Source organism: Pleurodeles waltl, chromosome 7 (assembly GCF_031143425.1).
Source record: "Pleurodeles waltl isolate 20211129_DDA chromosome 7, aPleWal1.hap1.20221129, whole genome shotgun sequence".
In the NCBI taxonomy this organism is placed as follows: domain Eukaryota; kingdom Metazoa; phylum Chordata; class Amphibia; order Caudata; family Salamandridae; genus Pleurodeles; species Pleurodeles waltl.
This window is the reverse complement of record NC_090446.1, coordinates 703,850,619-703,866,604: the sequence shown is the minus strand read 5'-3', so window position 1 is coordinate 703,866,604 and position 15,986 is coordinate 703,850,619. Positions and strand designations below refer to the sequence as shown.

The 15,986-nt window shown below is 43.8% G+C and overlaps 1 protein-coding gene across 2 annotated transcripts in view; it reads left to right on the top strand.

Moving 5' to 3' along the window:
* UQCRQ (ubiquinol-cytochrome c reductase complex III subunit VII) overlaps nt 1–15,986 on the top strand; it is a 52,474-nt gene that overhangs the window by 22,098 nt on the left and 14,390 nt on the right. For both annotated transcript variants that reach the window (XM_069244729.1, XM_069244730.1), the window contains exon 2: nt 904–1,070. In XM_069244729.1, coding sequence (XP_069100830.1) covers nt 917–1,070 — 154 coding nt within the window. In that variant the 5' untranslated portion in view covers nt 904–916. The remainder of the gene's footprint in view (nt 1–903; nt 1,071–15,986) is intronic.

Below are 15,986 nucleotides of genomic sequence, written 5' to 3'. Positions count from 1 at the left end.
TGAGCTACTAGTTACAGCCAGGCTACCCATAAGTAGCTCTCCTGTGTCGCTCAGCCTATAAAAACTGAGAAGTGTATATTTAAAACAAACATGTAAACTTGCCTGGTGTGGTCAGTATTAAAATTCTAATAATATTCGTAGCTCTGGATGATTTCCATTGAACGTAAGTGGCTCTTTACTACAGAAAAGGTTGAAGACCTCTGGCTAGAGGCTTCAGTGAACAAACATTGGCAAAGCCAGTCGGCCTCTCTCCTGCGAGAACTACTGGCTTTGACAATGTGTGTTTTTTAGCCATGTACTGCAGCACTGCTGCTGTGAGGCATGTTGAAAGTAAATTATAATAAATCCCTATGACGCGTTCACCTTTGACAAAGCAAGTAGATCATGCATAGGCAAAACCTACTGGCTGTGCTGATACTTGTTTGTGTCCCGGGATGGAACTGTCATATCAATAAGGGGACCCGGATGTTTGTATAAAGGTCATGGACATAGGGTTGAATCCCATTGGTGCCAATTCAGCCTTAGTTTCTCTGTATTCACAAACAGACAAACTATGATTGAATAAGAAACATGTTGAGAAATTGTTTCCTGAGATAGGACCTGCTCGGTGGTTTCACCAGACGGCGAACAGTGGAAGAAATTGGTCAGTTATCATTGCACTGTTTCTTTGGTGAACTGGAACATATTCTGAAAGGGTTTATTCAGTTGTTTTTGTTCTGTTTTACTCTATATTCGCTTTAAATCTTAATTAGAGAGCCCCACATATGTTCTGGAATTTGCAGATTGGCTTTTGAAAGATGCTGACATGGTTGATTTGGCCCCTGGGGAGAGGACAGAAATTAAAATGGTTAGAAAGGTTTATTAAAGGCCTAGAAATTAAACCATGTGTTCTTTATTTGGCAGCATAATACCAACAATGGGCGGCCACTTTGGTGATCTGGCAAAGATCCGACATATCATCACCTACACTTTGTCTCCATTCGAGCAGAAGGCTTTTCCACACTATTTCTCCAAGGGCATTCCGAACACATGGAGGCGATTCAGAGGCCAGGTCTTTAGAGTAGTTCCTCGTAAGTAATACCCTACATTTGATTTAATGTTTATTTTATGTTTGCTTATTGGTACACTTGAGTCTAGCTAAGCTGAAGAATGTTAGGAATAATCAGGGTGAATATGACTTTCTAGCATAGGGCAAAATGCTGTACTATTCACCCTCTGAAAAATGTGACCTGAAACACTATATGGGAACTGAATATGCATTGAAAAAAGAAAACTTTTAATTGAAGCCATTCACAATTTATTATCATACAAATCATATTACACTACATATGTATCAGTAATAGTAAAACAAATGTCCTTAAAGACCTATGTTGGATCACAGTTGCAGATTTTATTAATCAAGGGCCAGTGTTTCTTGGACATGACAGTAATTTACCATCCTCGTCTTCAAGGGAATAGTGACTTTTTTTGTTGACTATATTCAATGAGTGCAGCCGAGTGATGCTGTGGGTAATACAACAAACAGCTAACAGGAATACAATAAAACAAAAGATTTACTTGATAGTGGCAGAATAGATATTTTCATTATATAGAACATTTGCAGTTAAGCAATCAGTGGCATTGATAGGTTGACCTGTCAGCCTTCTCCGACATCCGGTTGTTTGACTTGTTTACAACTTACAGTGTCCATTTGTTGTGGCAGAGCGCTCCATGTCAGAGCAAAACGTAGCCTCCCCCCTCTTTCTGCCTGTGACCAACTTCTGCTTGTTAAAAGGCTCACCAGTCTGAGCCATTCCACATCCTGAGACACCCTGACCCAGTGTCTGGAGGCGCCTGACACTTGAAAAGTGCAGCCTCCATTATTTGGCCACGCCTTCCCAGAAGGAGATAGGTGCTGGTCCTCTTCCATCAGTGCATTGATCAACATTTGACTTGCTACTGAGGAGATCCTGTGTACCAGTACAGGTCACTGCACCCAGCTCACTTTAAGTCACCCCATGGCAGGCCCTCCTAGTCTAGAGTGCAGGGTGCAAGTACCTGTGTGTGAGGGCACCCCTACACTAGCAGAGGTGGCCCCACGAACTCCAGTTCACTTTTCCTGGACTTCGTGAATGCGGGGACGCCACTTATGCGCGTACTGGACATAGGCCACTACATATGTCCAGCTACATAATGGTAACTCCGAACCTAGGCATGTTTTGTATCAAACATTTTGAAATCATACCCCAATACTGTTGCAAGTATTAGAAGTATGATCCCATACACTATGTTCTCATGCAATCTGGGGGCTCCTTAGACTACCACCAGTCCTCAAGTGATTTTTGGGCCGCCCAAGCTGCTGCCACCCCTCAGACAGGTTTCTACCCTCCTGCTGTGTGATCTGATCAAGCTCAAGAAGGCAGAACAAATGATTTCCTTTGGGAGAGGGAGGTAGCGCCTTCTCCCTTTGGAAATAAATGTGGCTGCCTTGGGAGGGATAGCCTCCCCAAGCCACTGGTATGCTTTGAAGCGCACATTTGGTGCCCTTCACACCTAAACCAGTCTACACCGGTTCAGGTACCTCCAGTCCCTGCTCTGGTGAAAAACTGGATAATGGAAAGGGAAGTGACCACTCCCCTGTCCATCACCACCCCAGGGGTGGTGCCCAGAGCTCCTCCATAGGGTTCCTGGGTTCTGCCATCTTGAATCCAAGGTTGGCAGCGACCTATGGGAGCATCCGAGTGGACAGGCCAGGCAGGGGACGTCCGAGCCCCCTCCTGATAGGTGGTCACCTGGCTTAGTGACCAGTCCCCCATTCAAGGCTATTCAAGGTCTCTCTTGCGTGGGTCCTCAGATTCGGGTTGCTAGATTCCAGCAGGACTCCTCTGCAACCTTACTTTGACTTCTAGCCATTGGAACCGCGACTGGACCCTCCAGGAACCAATAATCGGCATCCACGAAGAAGACTCTTCTTGCAACATTGTTTCCCCAGCTTCTGCAACATTTCCCTGGCTGTGCATCCTCTGTCTGCACGAGAAGGAAGATGGAATCTCCCTTGGAGTGAAGGAATCACTTGCCGCATCCGCAGGCACACATCTCTACTCATCCTGAGCTGCCTGGATCTTGCATCATGGGTGGTGGTCCGGAGTAGTCCTCTCTGCCAGCTGTCCAACTTTGGTGGGGGTAAGCTCTTGCCTTCCCACGCAGGACAGTACCCTGGTGCACTGTGTCTCTTGCGGCTGCCACGGCTTGTTTGCATTTCCTCCAAGGGAACTTAAGGCTACGTGCAGCTCCAGCCCTCAGCACTCCTTCCTGTGACGCACAGCCCTCTGCGTGGTTCTTCTGTAGCGTGGGACCCTTCTGTGTGCTGCGTGTGCTTCTCCTGCAACTTCTGTGTCCCCGTCCTGTGGGTGCTGCTCCTGCTTCTGTGGAGTCTGTCGCTGAGGTTCCCCTCCTGGGTTGAGTCCTGTACATTGCTGGTCCCAGCAGCTCCACTTTTCGCCAACCCTGACATTTGCCTTTGCCAAGGCTTATTGGTGCAATTCGTGCACCGACAACCGACTGCAACCCTCCTTCCAGTGTGGGACAGCATCTGCATTATTCAGGAACTCTTCTCCGGCTCCAGGGCTGCAGTGCTGACCTTCTCCTCATTACAGTCGACCAACTCCTGCAACTGCAGCAGGGTGGGTAGTAGCTCCTACTCCTTCTGGACTCCACTGTGACTCTTGGACTTGGTACCCTCTCTCCACTGGTCTTCCTCTCCAGGAATCCCCAGCTGGTTTCTTGCAGTCTTTCCTGGGTGTCTTCTTTCCCTTCCTTCTGGGTGGTTTGGGGCAATTCCAGTGATTTACTCCTGCTTTCCTGGTCGCTGAGACGGGGGGGGGTACTCTGTTACATACCTCTTTGGTTTTCTAGTACTCCCAACTCCACTCTACACATTCCACTTACCTAGGTGTGGATCCCGTGTTAGCATTCCATTTTTTTAGTATATGGTTTGTGCTCCCCCTAGGGTCACTATTGTCTAACTGCAATTGCACTGTTTTCTATGCCTATTACTGTTTACTAGTGTATGAAATTAATGTATCACTTACCTCCTATTAGAGGGTTGCCCTTCTAGTATTTCGTGGTATTGTGTGACCAAAAATAAATTACCTTTATTTTTGTACAACTGAGTATTTTCTTTCATGTGTGTAAGTGCTGTGTGACTACAGTGGTTTTCATGAGCTTTGAATGTCTCCTCGATAAGCCGTGGCTGCTCATCCACAGGTACACCTAGAGAGCCTGGCTTCTAGACACAGCCTACACTTCACTAATGGGGGATACCTGGACCTAGTATAAGGTGTAAGTACCTTAGGTACCCACCACACACGGCCAGCTTCCCACACTGTACAACTTATTTCTGTCTGTTAGCTTCATGCATCAGAGTTGCCCCTTCATTAGCTCTGAACGGCATCCATTATTTTTGCAAAATAAATATTTGGGACATTCCTGGGTATGTCTGTGCTTATTTATATTTTTGATATTTGTCATTATCAAATTGACAACATTACAGTATACACTTGCTACTGCTTTAGATGGATCTCCAAGACAATTTGTGTATCCTAATGAATTGATTTTTATTCCGGATTCTGATATTTCAGCATATTACTCAAAAGAGTATGTGGGTGTGCTTGCTCTCTTGGACAGAGTATAAACATCAGAGTTAGTTTTTTAGGGGGTAATGGACTTTGGCAATGTAGTAAGATGAAACAGTGAGCCAATTGTTATCATTTTTATTCAACGTAGCTTTCTTCAGTGCATATGTTAATGGGCTATCGTCTGCTCTGACTGAATTTTGCTGGATAGAGTTAGTAATGCAATTTCAATTTTACGTCTCGCATTGCTAGAAGCTTACGTTTGAGATGGATATTTCGTGCAAGACAATCCTGTAAAAACATCTGCATTGAGAATGAATGGTAACTGTGGTTTAGCTGTAGCCTGTACTGAGCTTTTGCAAGTTTCCTGAGCATAGTGGCTGCTTGCTGGCAACTTACAGTCCTTCTGAAACAAAAAGGTTCACATTCTTTATAGTGCAGTAAGATGATTCTGGTTTCTTTTTACATTTCACCTTATTTCATTCTGGTGGGTTGATATTGTTTTGTTAGGTCTGTTAATGGTGTGTATATTGTGGATCGGGGTACAAATATTCTGTAGTAATTACAGAATCATAAGAAACATTATGCGTTCTTCAAAGTAGTTTCTCTTGGTCTCGTCTGAATTTCCTTCACTTTTTAGGATGAATGGCTATTACTTCTGATACAGCATGACCTACTCAAAAATGCCTATTTGTTCAATGATTACTTAAGTCTTAAGTCTGAGCTTTCAGGCTGATAATATCACAGTTCTGACTCGTGTCTATATCGGGGATGCCATCAGTATGCTCCAGCTCTTGCAAAAGATTCCGGTTTTTGACCACCGTTTTAGAAAGAAGCTGGACTGCCGCTGGGGCTCCTGATATACCGCGAGGCAAGCGACTGAACCTGTAGAACCCAAGCAGAAAAATCTAATAGGAATTTGATAGGATGCACTTCTGAGGTCTTCAATAGTCATTCAGTTTGTGAAGCAGTCTCATAAGTCATCAACTCGGGGAACCCTGTACTGACTGAATATCATTCGTTTTGTGGAAGTCTATGAACATTCTAATTTTGCCACTCTTCATGCAAACAGCAGTCTTGAACATCTGAGGACAGTAATGATTCCAGTTAGCTATAATCCATCAGGTGTTACTGCACGTTTTCCAGCAGTTGTTCGCTGCATAGTGTATCGTTTGACATTCTGATATTTTTACACTGGGGCTGTTCAGCGTCCCACTCGCATGTTGAGAATATCTCAGCCTATTGCATCATTTTAGCTCTCAGATTTTCCTTTAGCTTAGGAACCTTTAGCTACCTGACCAGAGTGATGTCATTTATGGTAAACTATGCACTGAGAAAATGAACAGTCCACCATTTTTATTTCACAGAAAGTAAGACGGTGCTCTTTACCAATAATCCTCATGGTAGAGTATCTCCTTCCGATAATTTGCTTACTAGCTACTTACACTTGTTACATTCAGGAGTTAATGCATTCCCTAATGCCATCAGCTTGGTGTCTGGTAAGACCTTAATTGGGTTTGTCCTAGAGTATAACGTTTCCCATAGCTCTTTCAGGTGTTGTATTGAACTGCTTGTGCACCCAGGAAATCCATATCTAATGCAGTTGCATAGCTAGGTCCATACTTTTTTGAAACAAATTTGCTAGTTTCCGGTAATGTTGAAGTTGTTCCTAGTATGCATGTTTCCCACACCTCATTATTGCTGACCTTCCCTGTGAGTGCAAGCGTTTATGGGTCTGTTTAAATCTATTTGCCTGCATTAACTTTCTGCAGCATGTAAATATTCACCTTGATAACACTAGTTGTACTTGAGAGCATCTCCAGTACTTTAGTGATGAACCCCCTCAATATTTCCATGAGTAAATGTTTTATTGCCTGTAATAGGGGTTAGAGAAGAAGATAACCTGGCTTCTACTATTCAGTAGTTTTTAATTCCTCACTGTATGTAGGTAAGTATATTCCACACGCCCATGGATAGCTGGTTTATAGTGTTACAGTAGAGACAGAGGAACATTCGGTTTCAACACCGAGAAATAAATTTAGACATTCAAGATTTTCCATGTTGTTAATATGATTCATTCACGTTTTTACTGTCAGGACGAGCTTGTTAAGGCAATATAACAAGCTCCGTTTACATTGCGGACCGTGTTTCCAAAATAAAAATATACACACGTTTGCAAAATCAACTAATTTGTGGGCATTGCTAGTTCTCCCAGGATGCTTCTTATGTAAATGCAAATATGAAACATGCTTATTTAGCTAACAGTACTCCCCCCAATTGTTTTATCCACAGGGGAAATACATTTCTCAGTGGAGAGACCTCTATCTCTACACCCCCACAAAGTTTGGAGGTGTTCCATTCTGCTTCTCGCCCTTGAAGGAATTTACTCCATCCATAACCTGGAGAAAACCTCTGCCATTTGTAGAGTTGGAAAGATTTGGAGGAGTTTGCACATACGTTTGTGGCCATTCGCAAACTGTCAAGACTGAAAATGCCCTTAAATGTCCATACCCCACATCTTGTTTGGGATTTACTCCCCTCATAATATTATATTGTTGAGAGTTCATCTGATGTAGGAAGTAAATGGATTTTTAATTGCTAGGTCACCTTTTCCTTAAAGCCTAGCATTCACCTGCTAAGCTATTTGCATGCTTAAATTTAGAAGCACAAACTGCTTGGTCAGTCTGGCCCCCTTTTTCTTTTTGTTTTGCTCTGAAGCGATACTAATTCCATCTGATTAATTTAATGGTGGGTGCTCTGTGAAATCCCCAAGCCCCCCATTGAGTCGATGTTGCGGATCCGATTGTGATCCTGCATTGTCAGCTGTCCACCAGCCCCTAAGCTTCCCAGGCTGGACTTCATCTAAACGTGGTGTCCCAAACTAATCGTTTTCTTTCTCTTCACCTGTGCCTTTTTGGTCTCACAGTATGGCGACCTCCCTTCAATATGTATTTACACTGCATGATCCTTAACTTTCCCAGTCTGCAATTTTTGTGACTTGGTCTGTCCAGTTTCTCTTATTAGCCTCAAGGGCTGTCTTTGCTCTGGAGATAGGATTACTCCACTATCATGAGTTCATGTACTCTGTGAGTGGCCAAAGCCCCTTGGTGTAAATCTTGCAGAGCTCTGAGACTACAACTTTGAATTCTGTTGTTGCTCACACTGCACAATTACTTCACTGTCACCACTTTGTATGCTGGGGGGCCCCTCCAGTTTCAGGCTGCAACTTGTCTGGTGCATTGTTTCATTCCCGTGTATTCTGGAATACCCTAGCTGCTCAAGTGACATGTCATTGAGCTCTAACAGACCTTTAGTCTACATATCTGTTTTGTGTGCTGTTCAAGATCAATGGTTTACACTTTCTGCGGATGTTGATGCAACATAACAGCTGATCCTGGCCAGTCTTTTTAGCATTCGCCTGCACAGCGGTTGTGCTGTGCTTGTGAATTCTATTGTATTTAATATAAACCTTAAAAGGGGCTTACATGCCACCCTTCCTTTTCATTTATTTGTGTGCTTGCCACTTTTCCTCGTTTTCTATTGATTGTAGCATACCATTTCCTGTTGGTCTACGTGTGTTCTTCTTATCAGTGTCCCAGGGCCGAAGTACTCAATTTCATCTGCATCAAACTTTTATCATTTTAATTATGCACACACACCCTATCGGCACTCCTCCCACTCTCTGCTCTGTGACATTTTCTTCTTTCCCAGTATGGTTCCTCTAATTGCAATGATGATTTTGAGCTTCCCCCCGGCTCCCCTGCCTGCTGTGCAGGCTCTGTGCAAGATGAGCTAAAGCTCTTAACTCTGAATCTGTCTGCCTTCCCACTCTCGGACGGACCTGGGGATATTGTGTTGCATTGCTCTGTCTTCAGGAGGACAGAAAGCTGTTTAAGCGCTACTTACAGATAGATGCACCCACAGCTCTTAAATTTGAATAGTTGTGCATCATTTTCAGTGCGTATTCCTCACCACACCTAAATCATCCATTAAAACATACTGCAACATGCTTTCATACAATTTCGGTGCTGTTTCTGATGAGTCAGTCATCATCAGAAATGTTGTTCACATAAAATGGTGGCAATGTGCAACCGGTGCTGCCTTTAGGAGCTCTGGGGTGGGAAGAGGGCAAAAATCGAATTTGTCCTTGCCATTAAGTAGAGGCAGTCTAGTTGAGTTATACAAACAGAGCTTCTCTCGTAAAACTATTGTGACACAGCAGCGGCCTACTGTTTGGTTCACTGTTAATCATCTTATTGTAACCAGATATACAAACTTGCTTTTTATATAGTTCCTTTTGTTTTTTGTTTGCCTGTGATTACACTGTACTTTATAAAGGGGCAGGGTTGTTGCCAGTGGTCTTCAAAGTGTGGGCGCCCTTTGGGTATGGGGCAAGGGTACAAATATATATGGGGGAGGGGTGGTAAGGAGCATAGGCTGTGTCACTAGCAAGACTGAAATGAAAGTGAAAACACCAGCACAGATTTAAGAGTGAATCAATAGTCTCTGGGAGCTTGACTGAGGTTGCACATTTCAAGTGTACTTGTCGGTGCCTTTTCTTTTTTTTTTTTTTTTTTTGTCCTCGAGCCTTTACCTATTCTTGCTTCAAAGTATCACTAGTAACAGCACAATATATTCTCATTAAACAGGTCATAACACATTGACAGAGTTCCAGTAACTTATATTGCACAACTGCTCACCAAGCTATTGCTTACAACAAAAAACAGCTTATTATTAATCACATAGACGAAACCTATTACATTTACCAGTGCTTGTTTTCTTAGTGTAAATGCCATTAAATGTACTTTAGGCTTTCTGCGATTCCTATGTGTTCCACCTCATAGCTGTTGTTTCTTGGTGTTGACAATACACTACACCCAGTTTCCAGCTCTTTTTTGCTCTTGGGATGAGTTTCTTGTTGTTGCTCGGTGACCTCCCACTCTTTTGTGGCTGATTATGGGCTCTGAGTGCTGTCATAAGACCCTGTTTAATTTTTAGCGCTGTCTTTACTCTCATGTTCTGGTTCCTCCCTCTTTTGAAGACCGGAGTTATGTGCTGTATGAGATCCCCAGGCCACAGATCTTGTTGGTTTTGCTGGGCTTTGGCAGTTGTCATTTAGTTTCCATCTTTATCTTTGGTCTAATACTATGATTATTTCTTGGTGAATAGTTTCATGTTGTTTGCTCGGTGAGATCATTTGGGGGCAGATCGGCCTATTTTTGGAAGGCCCATCTGCCCTCAAAGGGGCCAGAGTCCAGGGAAGATTTTCTTTTCTTCAAAAAAAGAGGGTGGGGATATGGCCTTAACCCCACCCCAGATAAATGGGGCCAAAGTTGTTCTGCCCACTGGTGGACAAATGGGGCACAATTGGGGGGTGGGGAGGAGCAGGGGGCAGAAAGCCTACTAGATGCCAGGGAATAAAAAAAAAAAAAAAAAATATTGGAGTGGTGGCTACCAACCAGTATGGCAATGGTTATGCCCCCTCCCCAACTGAAGGGGGTAACAGTCTTTCAGACCTTCCCCGCACACTACAACATCTTATCCCACTGCAAGCAAGAGGACATTTGATTATTTTGGGGTTTTGGTTTTACATTTGGGCCATGAGAGATTGTCTAACTCTCAAAATCCTCCCACTTGGAATGGTGATGACTGCACCTTTTGGACTTTTGGATGCTGCCATGTAGAAAAATCTTCAGGACCTAGACACATCTGAAAACTTAACATCTGGGTGAGTCCAGGGTGGTGTGCTGCACATGCACATAGTACCATTTTCTTTACCACAATGTCCTGCAAACCTCCAACTTTGCTGGAAATCACACATTTTTCCCACATTTTTGTGATGGAACTTTCCGGAATATGCAGGCATCCACAAAATTCCTACCACCCAGCATTGTCGCATCTATACCGATAAAAACTCTGCCCCACTTGTCAGCCTAAAAATGTTTTTTCCAAACTGTCCTTTTGGACCCGCTTTGGTTCCCCCTCAATTTTGACATGAGTTTGGCTCTTCCCTGTCACAGGCACTTGGCCCACCTACACAAGTAAGGTATAATTTTTTTACCGGGAGACTGAGGAGAATGTTGAGTGGTAGAAAATTTGTCCCGGTGTGGTGGTCCCACACAAATGTTGGAAAAATGTGTTGGGTTTTTTTTGTAGCTAAATTTGAGGTTTGCTGAGGATTCTGGGTAAGAAAACTCTGGGGGATCCACGCAAGTCACACCCCCCCTGGACTCCCTCTGGTGTCTAGTTTTCAGAAATGTTTCGGTTTGGTAGGTTTCCCTATATGGCTGCTGAGCCAGGACCAAAAACGCAGGTGCCCCCCTGCAAAACGGGTAGTTTTGTTTTTGATAATTTTGATGTGTCCACATAGTGTTTTGGGCATTTCCTTTGGCGGGCACTAGGCCTACCCATACAAGTGAGGTACCATTCTTATCGGGAGACTTGGGCGAATGCTGGATGGAAGGAAATTTGTGGCTCCTCTCAAATCCAGAACTTTCTGTCACCGAAATGTGAGGAAAAAGTATGTTTTTGGCCAATTTTGAGGTTTGCAAAGAATTGTGGGTAACAGAACCTGGTGAGAGCCTCACAAGTCACCCCACCCTGGATTTCCCTGGGTGGGGTGACTTGTGTCTAGTTTTAAAAAATGCACAGGTTTGGTAGGTTTCCCTCTGTGTCGACTGAGCTAGAGACCAATATACACAGCTAGGCACTTTGCAAAAAAAACTTCAGATTTCAATGTAAACATGTGATGTGTCCATGTTGCATTTCCTATTGCAAGCACTAGGCCTACCCACACAAGTGAAGTACTATTTTTATTGGGAGACTTGGGGGAACACAGAATAGAAGAACAAGTGTTATTGCTCCTTGTCTTTCTCTACATTTTTTCCTTCCAAATGTAAGACAGTGTGTAAAAACAAAGACGTATATTTGAGAAATGCACTGCAATTCACATGCAAATATGGGGGCCTTGGAATTCAGAGCTGTGCAAAAAAACATTGCTTCTCAACACCTTATCTTGTGCCCATTTTGGAAATACAAAGGTTTTCTTGATACCCATTTTCCACTCTTTATATTTCAGCATATTAATTGCTGTTACCCGGTATAGAAAGAAAACCCATTGCAGGGTGCAGCTCATTTATTGGCTCTGGATACCTAGGGTTCTTAATGAACCAACAAACCCCATATATCCCCGCAACCAGAAGAGTCCAGCAGACGTAACAGTATATTGCTTTCAAAAATCTGACATCACAGGAAAAAGTTACAGAGTAAAACGTGGGAAGAAATGGCTGGTTTTTTTTCACCTCAATTTCATTTCTTTTTATTTCAGCTGTTATTTTCTATAGGAAAACCTTGTAGGATCTACACAAATGACCCCATGCTGAATTAAGAGATAGCAAATGGTGGACATCACTCAGCGACGCTGTGCGCGAGAGAAATTATAGTCTGTTCTGGTCACTGGCAGCGCGAGGCCCAGAAACCAGTGGTTTGGACATCACAACCAATATTGCCCCAAGAGACTGGATAGCCCACTTTAGTAGTCTGTACTCCCCTGATCATGATAGCCCCACCTCTGTTTGTACGGGCCCCCTCCTATTTCACTCGTTAGCACCAACCACCGCAGCACCCCTGTTGTTCTCCCAAAGTGATATAACTTACTCTCTAAGCACTCTAAAACGCGGCAGGGCCCCTGGTTCAGACTGCGTCCCAGCAGACCTATTCTCAACAGACCTAGCATCCTGGTCAAGATATCTCACCATTCTAGCTAACGCAATAGCATCTGGGGCGCCAATTCCCGACTCTTGGAAAGCGGCCATTGTTATTCCAATCTTTAAAAAGGGCGACAGATCTCTTCCCTGTAACTATAGACCCATTAGTCTAATTGACTGTGTCCAAAAAGTCTTCTGCCACTGCCTCCTAGGGAAGATAGAAGAATGGATAATTGACCACGATATCCTTAGCCCCCTCCAAGCCGGTTTCCGAAAGAAGATTTCCACCACTGATCAAGCCCTCAGATTCCTATTATTATATTGGAAAACAGTGTTCATCGGTAAAGGCAGCCTTTATGTAGCTTTCGTGGATCTCAAATCTGCTTTTGACCTAGTACCTCGCAACAAACTGTGGGTCACTCTCTCTCGGATGGGAATCCCGGAACACATCCTTGCCATTTTGATACGACTCCACGAGGACAACTACGCACAAGTCAGGTGGGGCAACAAGGGCCAACTTACCGATAGAATCCACGTCTCTAGGGGTGTGCGGCAAGGTTGCGTACTTGCCCCGACCCTCTTTTCCCTGTACATCAACGAAATTGTCCCCTCCCTCCTCAGACTGCAGGCTGACGCACCTTCACTTGGCACACAAAAAATCCCAGTCTTACTCTTTGCCGATGACACTCTCTTGATATCTAAGACCCCTAGTGGTCTAAGGAAACTCCTTGCGTGCTTCGAGCATTTCTGTTCATCCCAGGGACTCGAAATCAACGCAACGAAAACCAAACTAATGACCCTTAATCCCCACAGATCTTTCAAAGGGAAATTTACTCTAGAGGGCTCCTCACTCGAGAAGGTGGGCATTTTCAGCTACCTGGGCATAACACTCACTGACAACATGTCCTGGAAGCCACACATAGGAAAACAAGCCCTTAAATTAAGACAAACAACTGGGGCTCTATTAAAAAAACTTCCACCTCTCACACACAAAACCAATTCGCCCAGCATTACAATTATACGAAGCCCAGGCAGTTTCCTCAGCGCTCTACGGGGCTGAACTTTGGGGTTATACCAAAACCCAAGACCTAACCACCGCTGAAAACAACTTCTTAAGAAACCTTGTGTCCCTTCCGCTAAGCACCCCACTGTTCCCTCTTTTCAAGGACCTCGGCATCAAACGCATTGGTCACAAAGCCCGCCTGCGACCTCTGCTGTACTGGCGGCGTCTCTGGACCACTCCGGAACTTGTCATCTTCACCGAAGCTCTACAGGTCATCCTAAAAGCCGACCACCTGCACAGAATCCCCTGGCTACGATCCATCAAGGATTTACTCCACTCTATCGGGCTCGATGATCTCTGGAACTCACCAGCCACGTCAGTCTTTCCCTCGAAAAGCGAACTAAAGAAACTTTACTGGCAAAGGGCCAACAACTAAGACACTCGGGCTGCACTCCACACTACATTATCTTGTGAATTTGCCAACCTAAAAGAGTCATGCAAGTACGAAACTTTTTGGGACCTAATCACGGCCCCAAGGGAAAGGAAACTGTACTTCCAGCTCCGCATTGGAACACTCCCATTAAGACTTTTCACCAGCAGCTGGTCACACAACGAATCCACCGCATGCCCTGCTTGCAAAGCCCCCGTGGAGAATCTCCCTCACCTCCTTTTTGCATGCCCCGCGTATACTGCCCCCCGTAGGAAATGGCTGGCCCCGGCATGCAGACTACTGGGAGCACGCTGCTCTGCGCTAGCTCTGCGAATCCTTAGATCAGACACCAGGCCAACGCTAGTGATCGCTATCGCCAAATTCCTCGGAGCTAGTTGGCTTATTAGAGGGAAAACTCTCCTGGACAAAGACTCCAAATAAGACTGTCCCAACATCCTGCAGAGTGCATTTCACTTCATTTCATTTTTTCTAATTTCATTCCATTTTATTCTATCTCATTTTTATTCCATTTTAATTTTTATTTATATTTCATTCCCTTTTATCACCATATTTACCTGCAATTTTATTTTATCATGTGCATTTATTTGTATTTATTACTGCTCACGCTTTTTTGGCTCTTGTAGCCGCAATAAAGCTTCTTTGAATTGAATTGAATTGAATTAAGAATTTTGTCTACTTTTCAGAAATGTTTAGCTTTCCGGCATCCAGCATTGGTTTCTCACCCATTTCTGTCACTAAGTGGAAGGAAGCTAAAAAGCACAAACAATTGTACAAATGGGCTATGTCCCAGTAAAATGCCAACATTTTGTAGAAAAATGTGGTTTTCTGATTCAAGTCTGCTTGTTTCTGAAAGCTGGGAAGATGGTGATTTTCCCACCACAAACCCTTTGTTGATGCCATTTTCAGGGAAAAACCACAAGCCTTCTTCTGCAGCCCTTTTTCCCATTTAATAAAATAAAACAATTTGCTGTATTTTGGCTAATTTCTTGGTCTCCTCCAGGGGAACCCACAAACTCTGGGTACCTCTAGAATCCCTAGGATGTTGGAACAAAGGACACAAATTTAGCATGGGTAGCTTATGTGGACAAAAAAGTTATGAGAGCTTAAGGGCGACCTGTCCCAAATAGCCAAGAAAAAAGGTCTGGCATCCGAGAGGGAAAAGGCCTGGCAGTGAAGGGGTTGAGTGCTTTTCTATTACCTGCTAAATAATTAACGTCTTTCCCCATTCATGCCTATATTCTGACACTAACTTGGCTAATATGACGGTAAATACTAAACAAGTAAGCACCTTTGCCTACAGTGACTGTCCCTACTGGATATCGAGTGGTGCACACTCCACATAAGATAAGGCTAGACTGTCTCTGCCGCTACTGGGACACAATTGGCAGAGGTGTGGTGGAACATGGGGCAAGCTTGGTTAAGTAGTGGGGCGCGTACGACTGATGGTGTGCAATGCAGCTCCATTATCTCAATTTTTCCCCCTCCCCCTACCTTGCACAAGCACCACTTCGGCTGTTCTCTAATTTTACTAAGCAACATGCTTTGGAAGTTGTCCCATTATCTTCATTCGTGGCGAGGAGTCACATACTGGTCACTTTTATGACTGGCAGGAATTCACAAAAAGTTTCCAGCGGAAAACCTGCCATAGTCGCACTTTCCAAGCGTAATCTTAACAAACATTTGAGCATTCCAATTTTGCCTGAGCACACATACAGGTGTATGTATGCTCATGCGAAAATGTACTGAGCAAAATAATGTGCTAATGTTATCTTTTCTATTTTTTTCTCAACTTTTCATGACTTATTCTCTTCGCATAATAGAAACGTTTTTCCATCTGCCTTATCAGGAGTGAGGTTTATGAATACCCATGAACATTTAGGTTTGTTGATGTGAACACAATCAATTATTTCAGTCCTACAGCACCAATTTCCTGGCTTTGTTTTACTCGGTCCAATATCTCTGAATGAGGTAATACTTTTACAAGTTCAAAACCACTTTATGCAGGTGTATCCCAGCTGACGCATGAAAAGAATCGGGCACATAACATCTTGACTCTGACAAGACCTTGCAGAGTTAAACTAGTTGTGCACTTGAACCATCCAGCCAATGAATTTCAGAAGCTACTTCTTAATTTAAAGCAAGGACATAATTGGAGCACTGACATATCCAGGTCTCTTCCATAATCAGAAATCTTTCATGAAGAATATATTGCC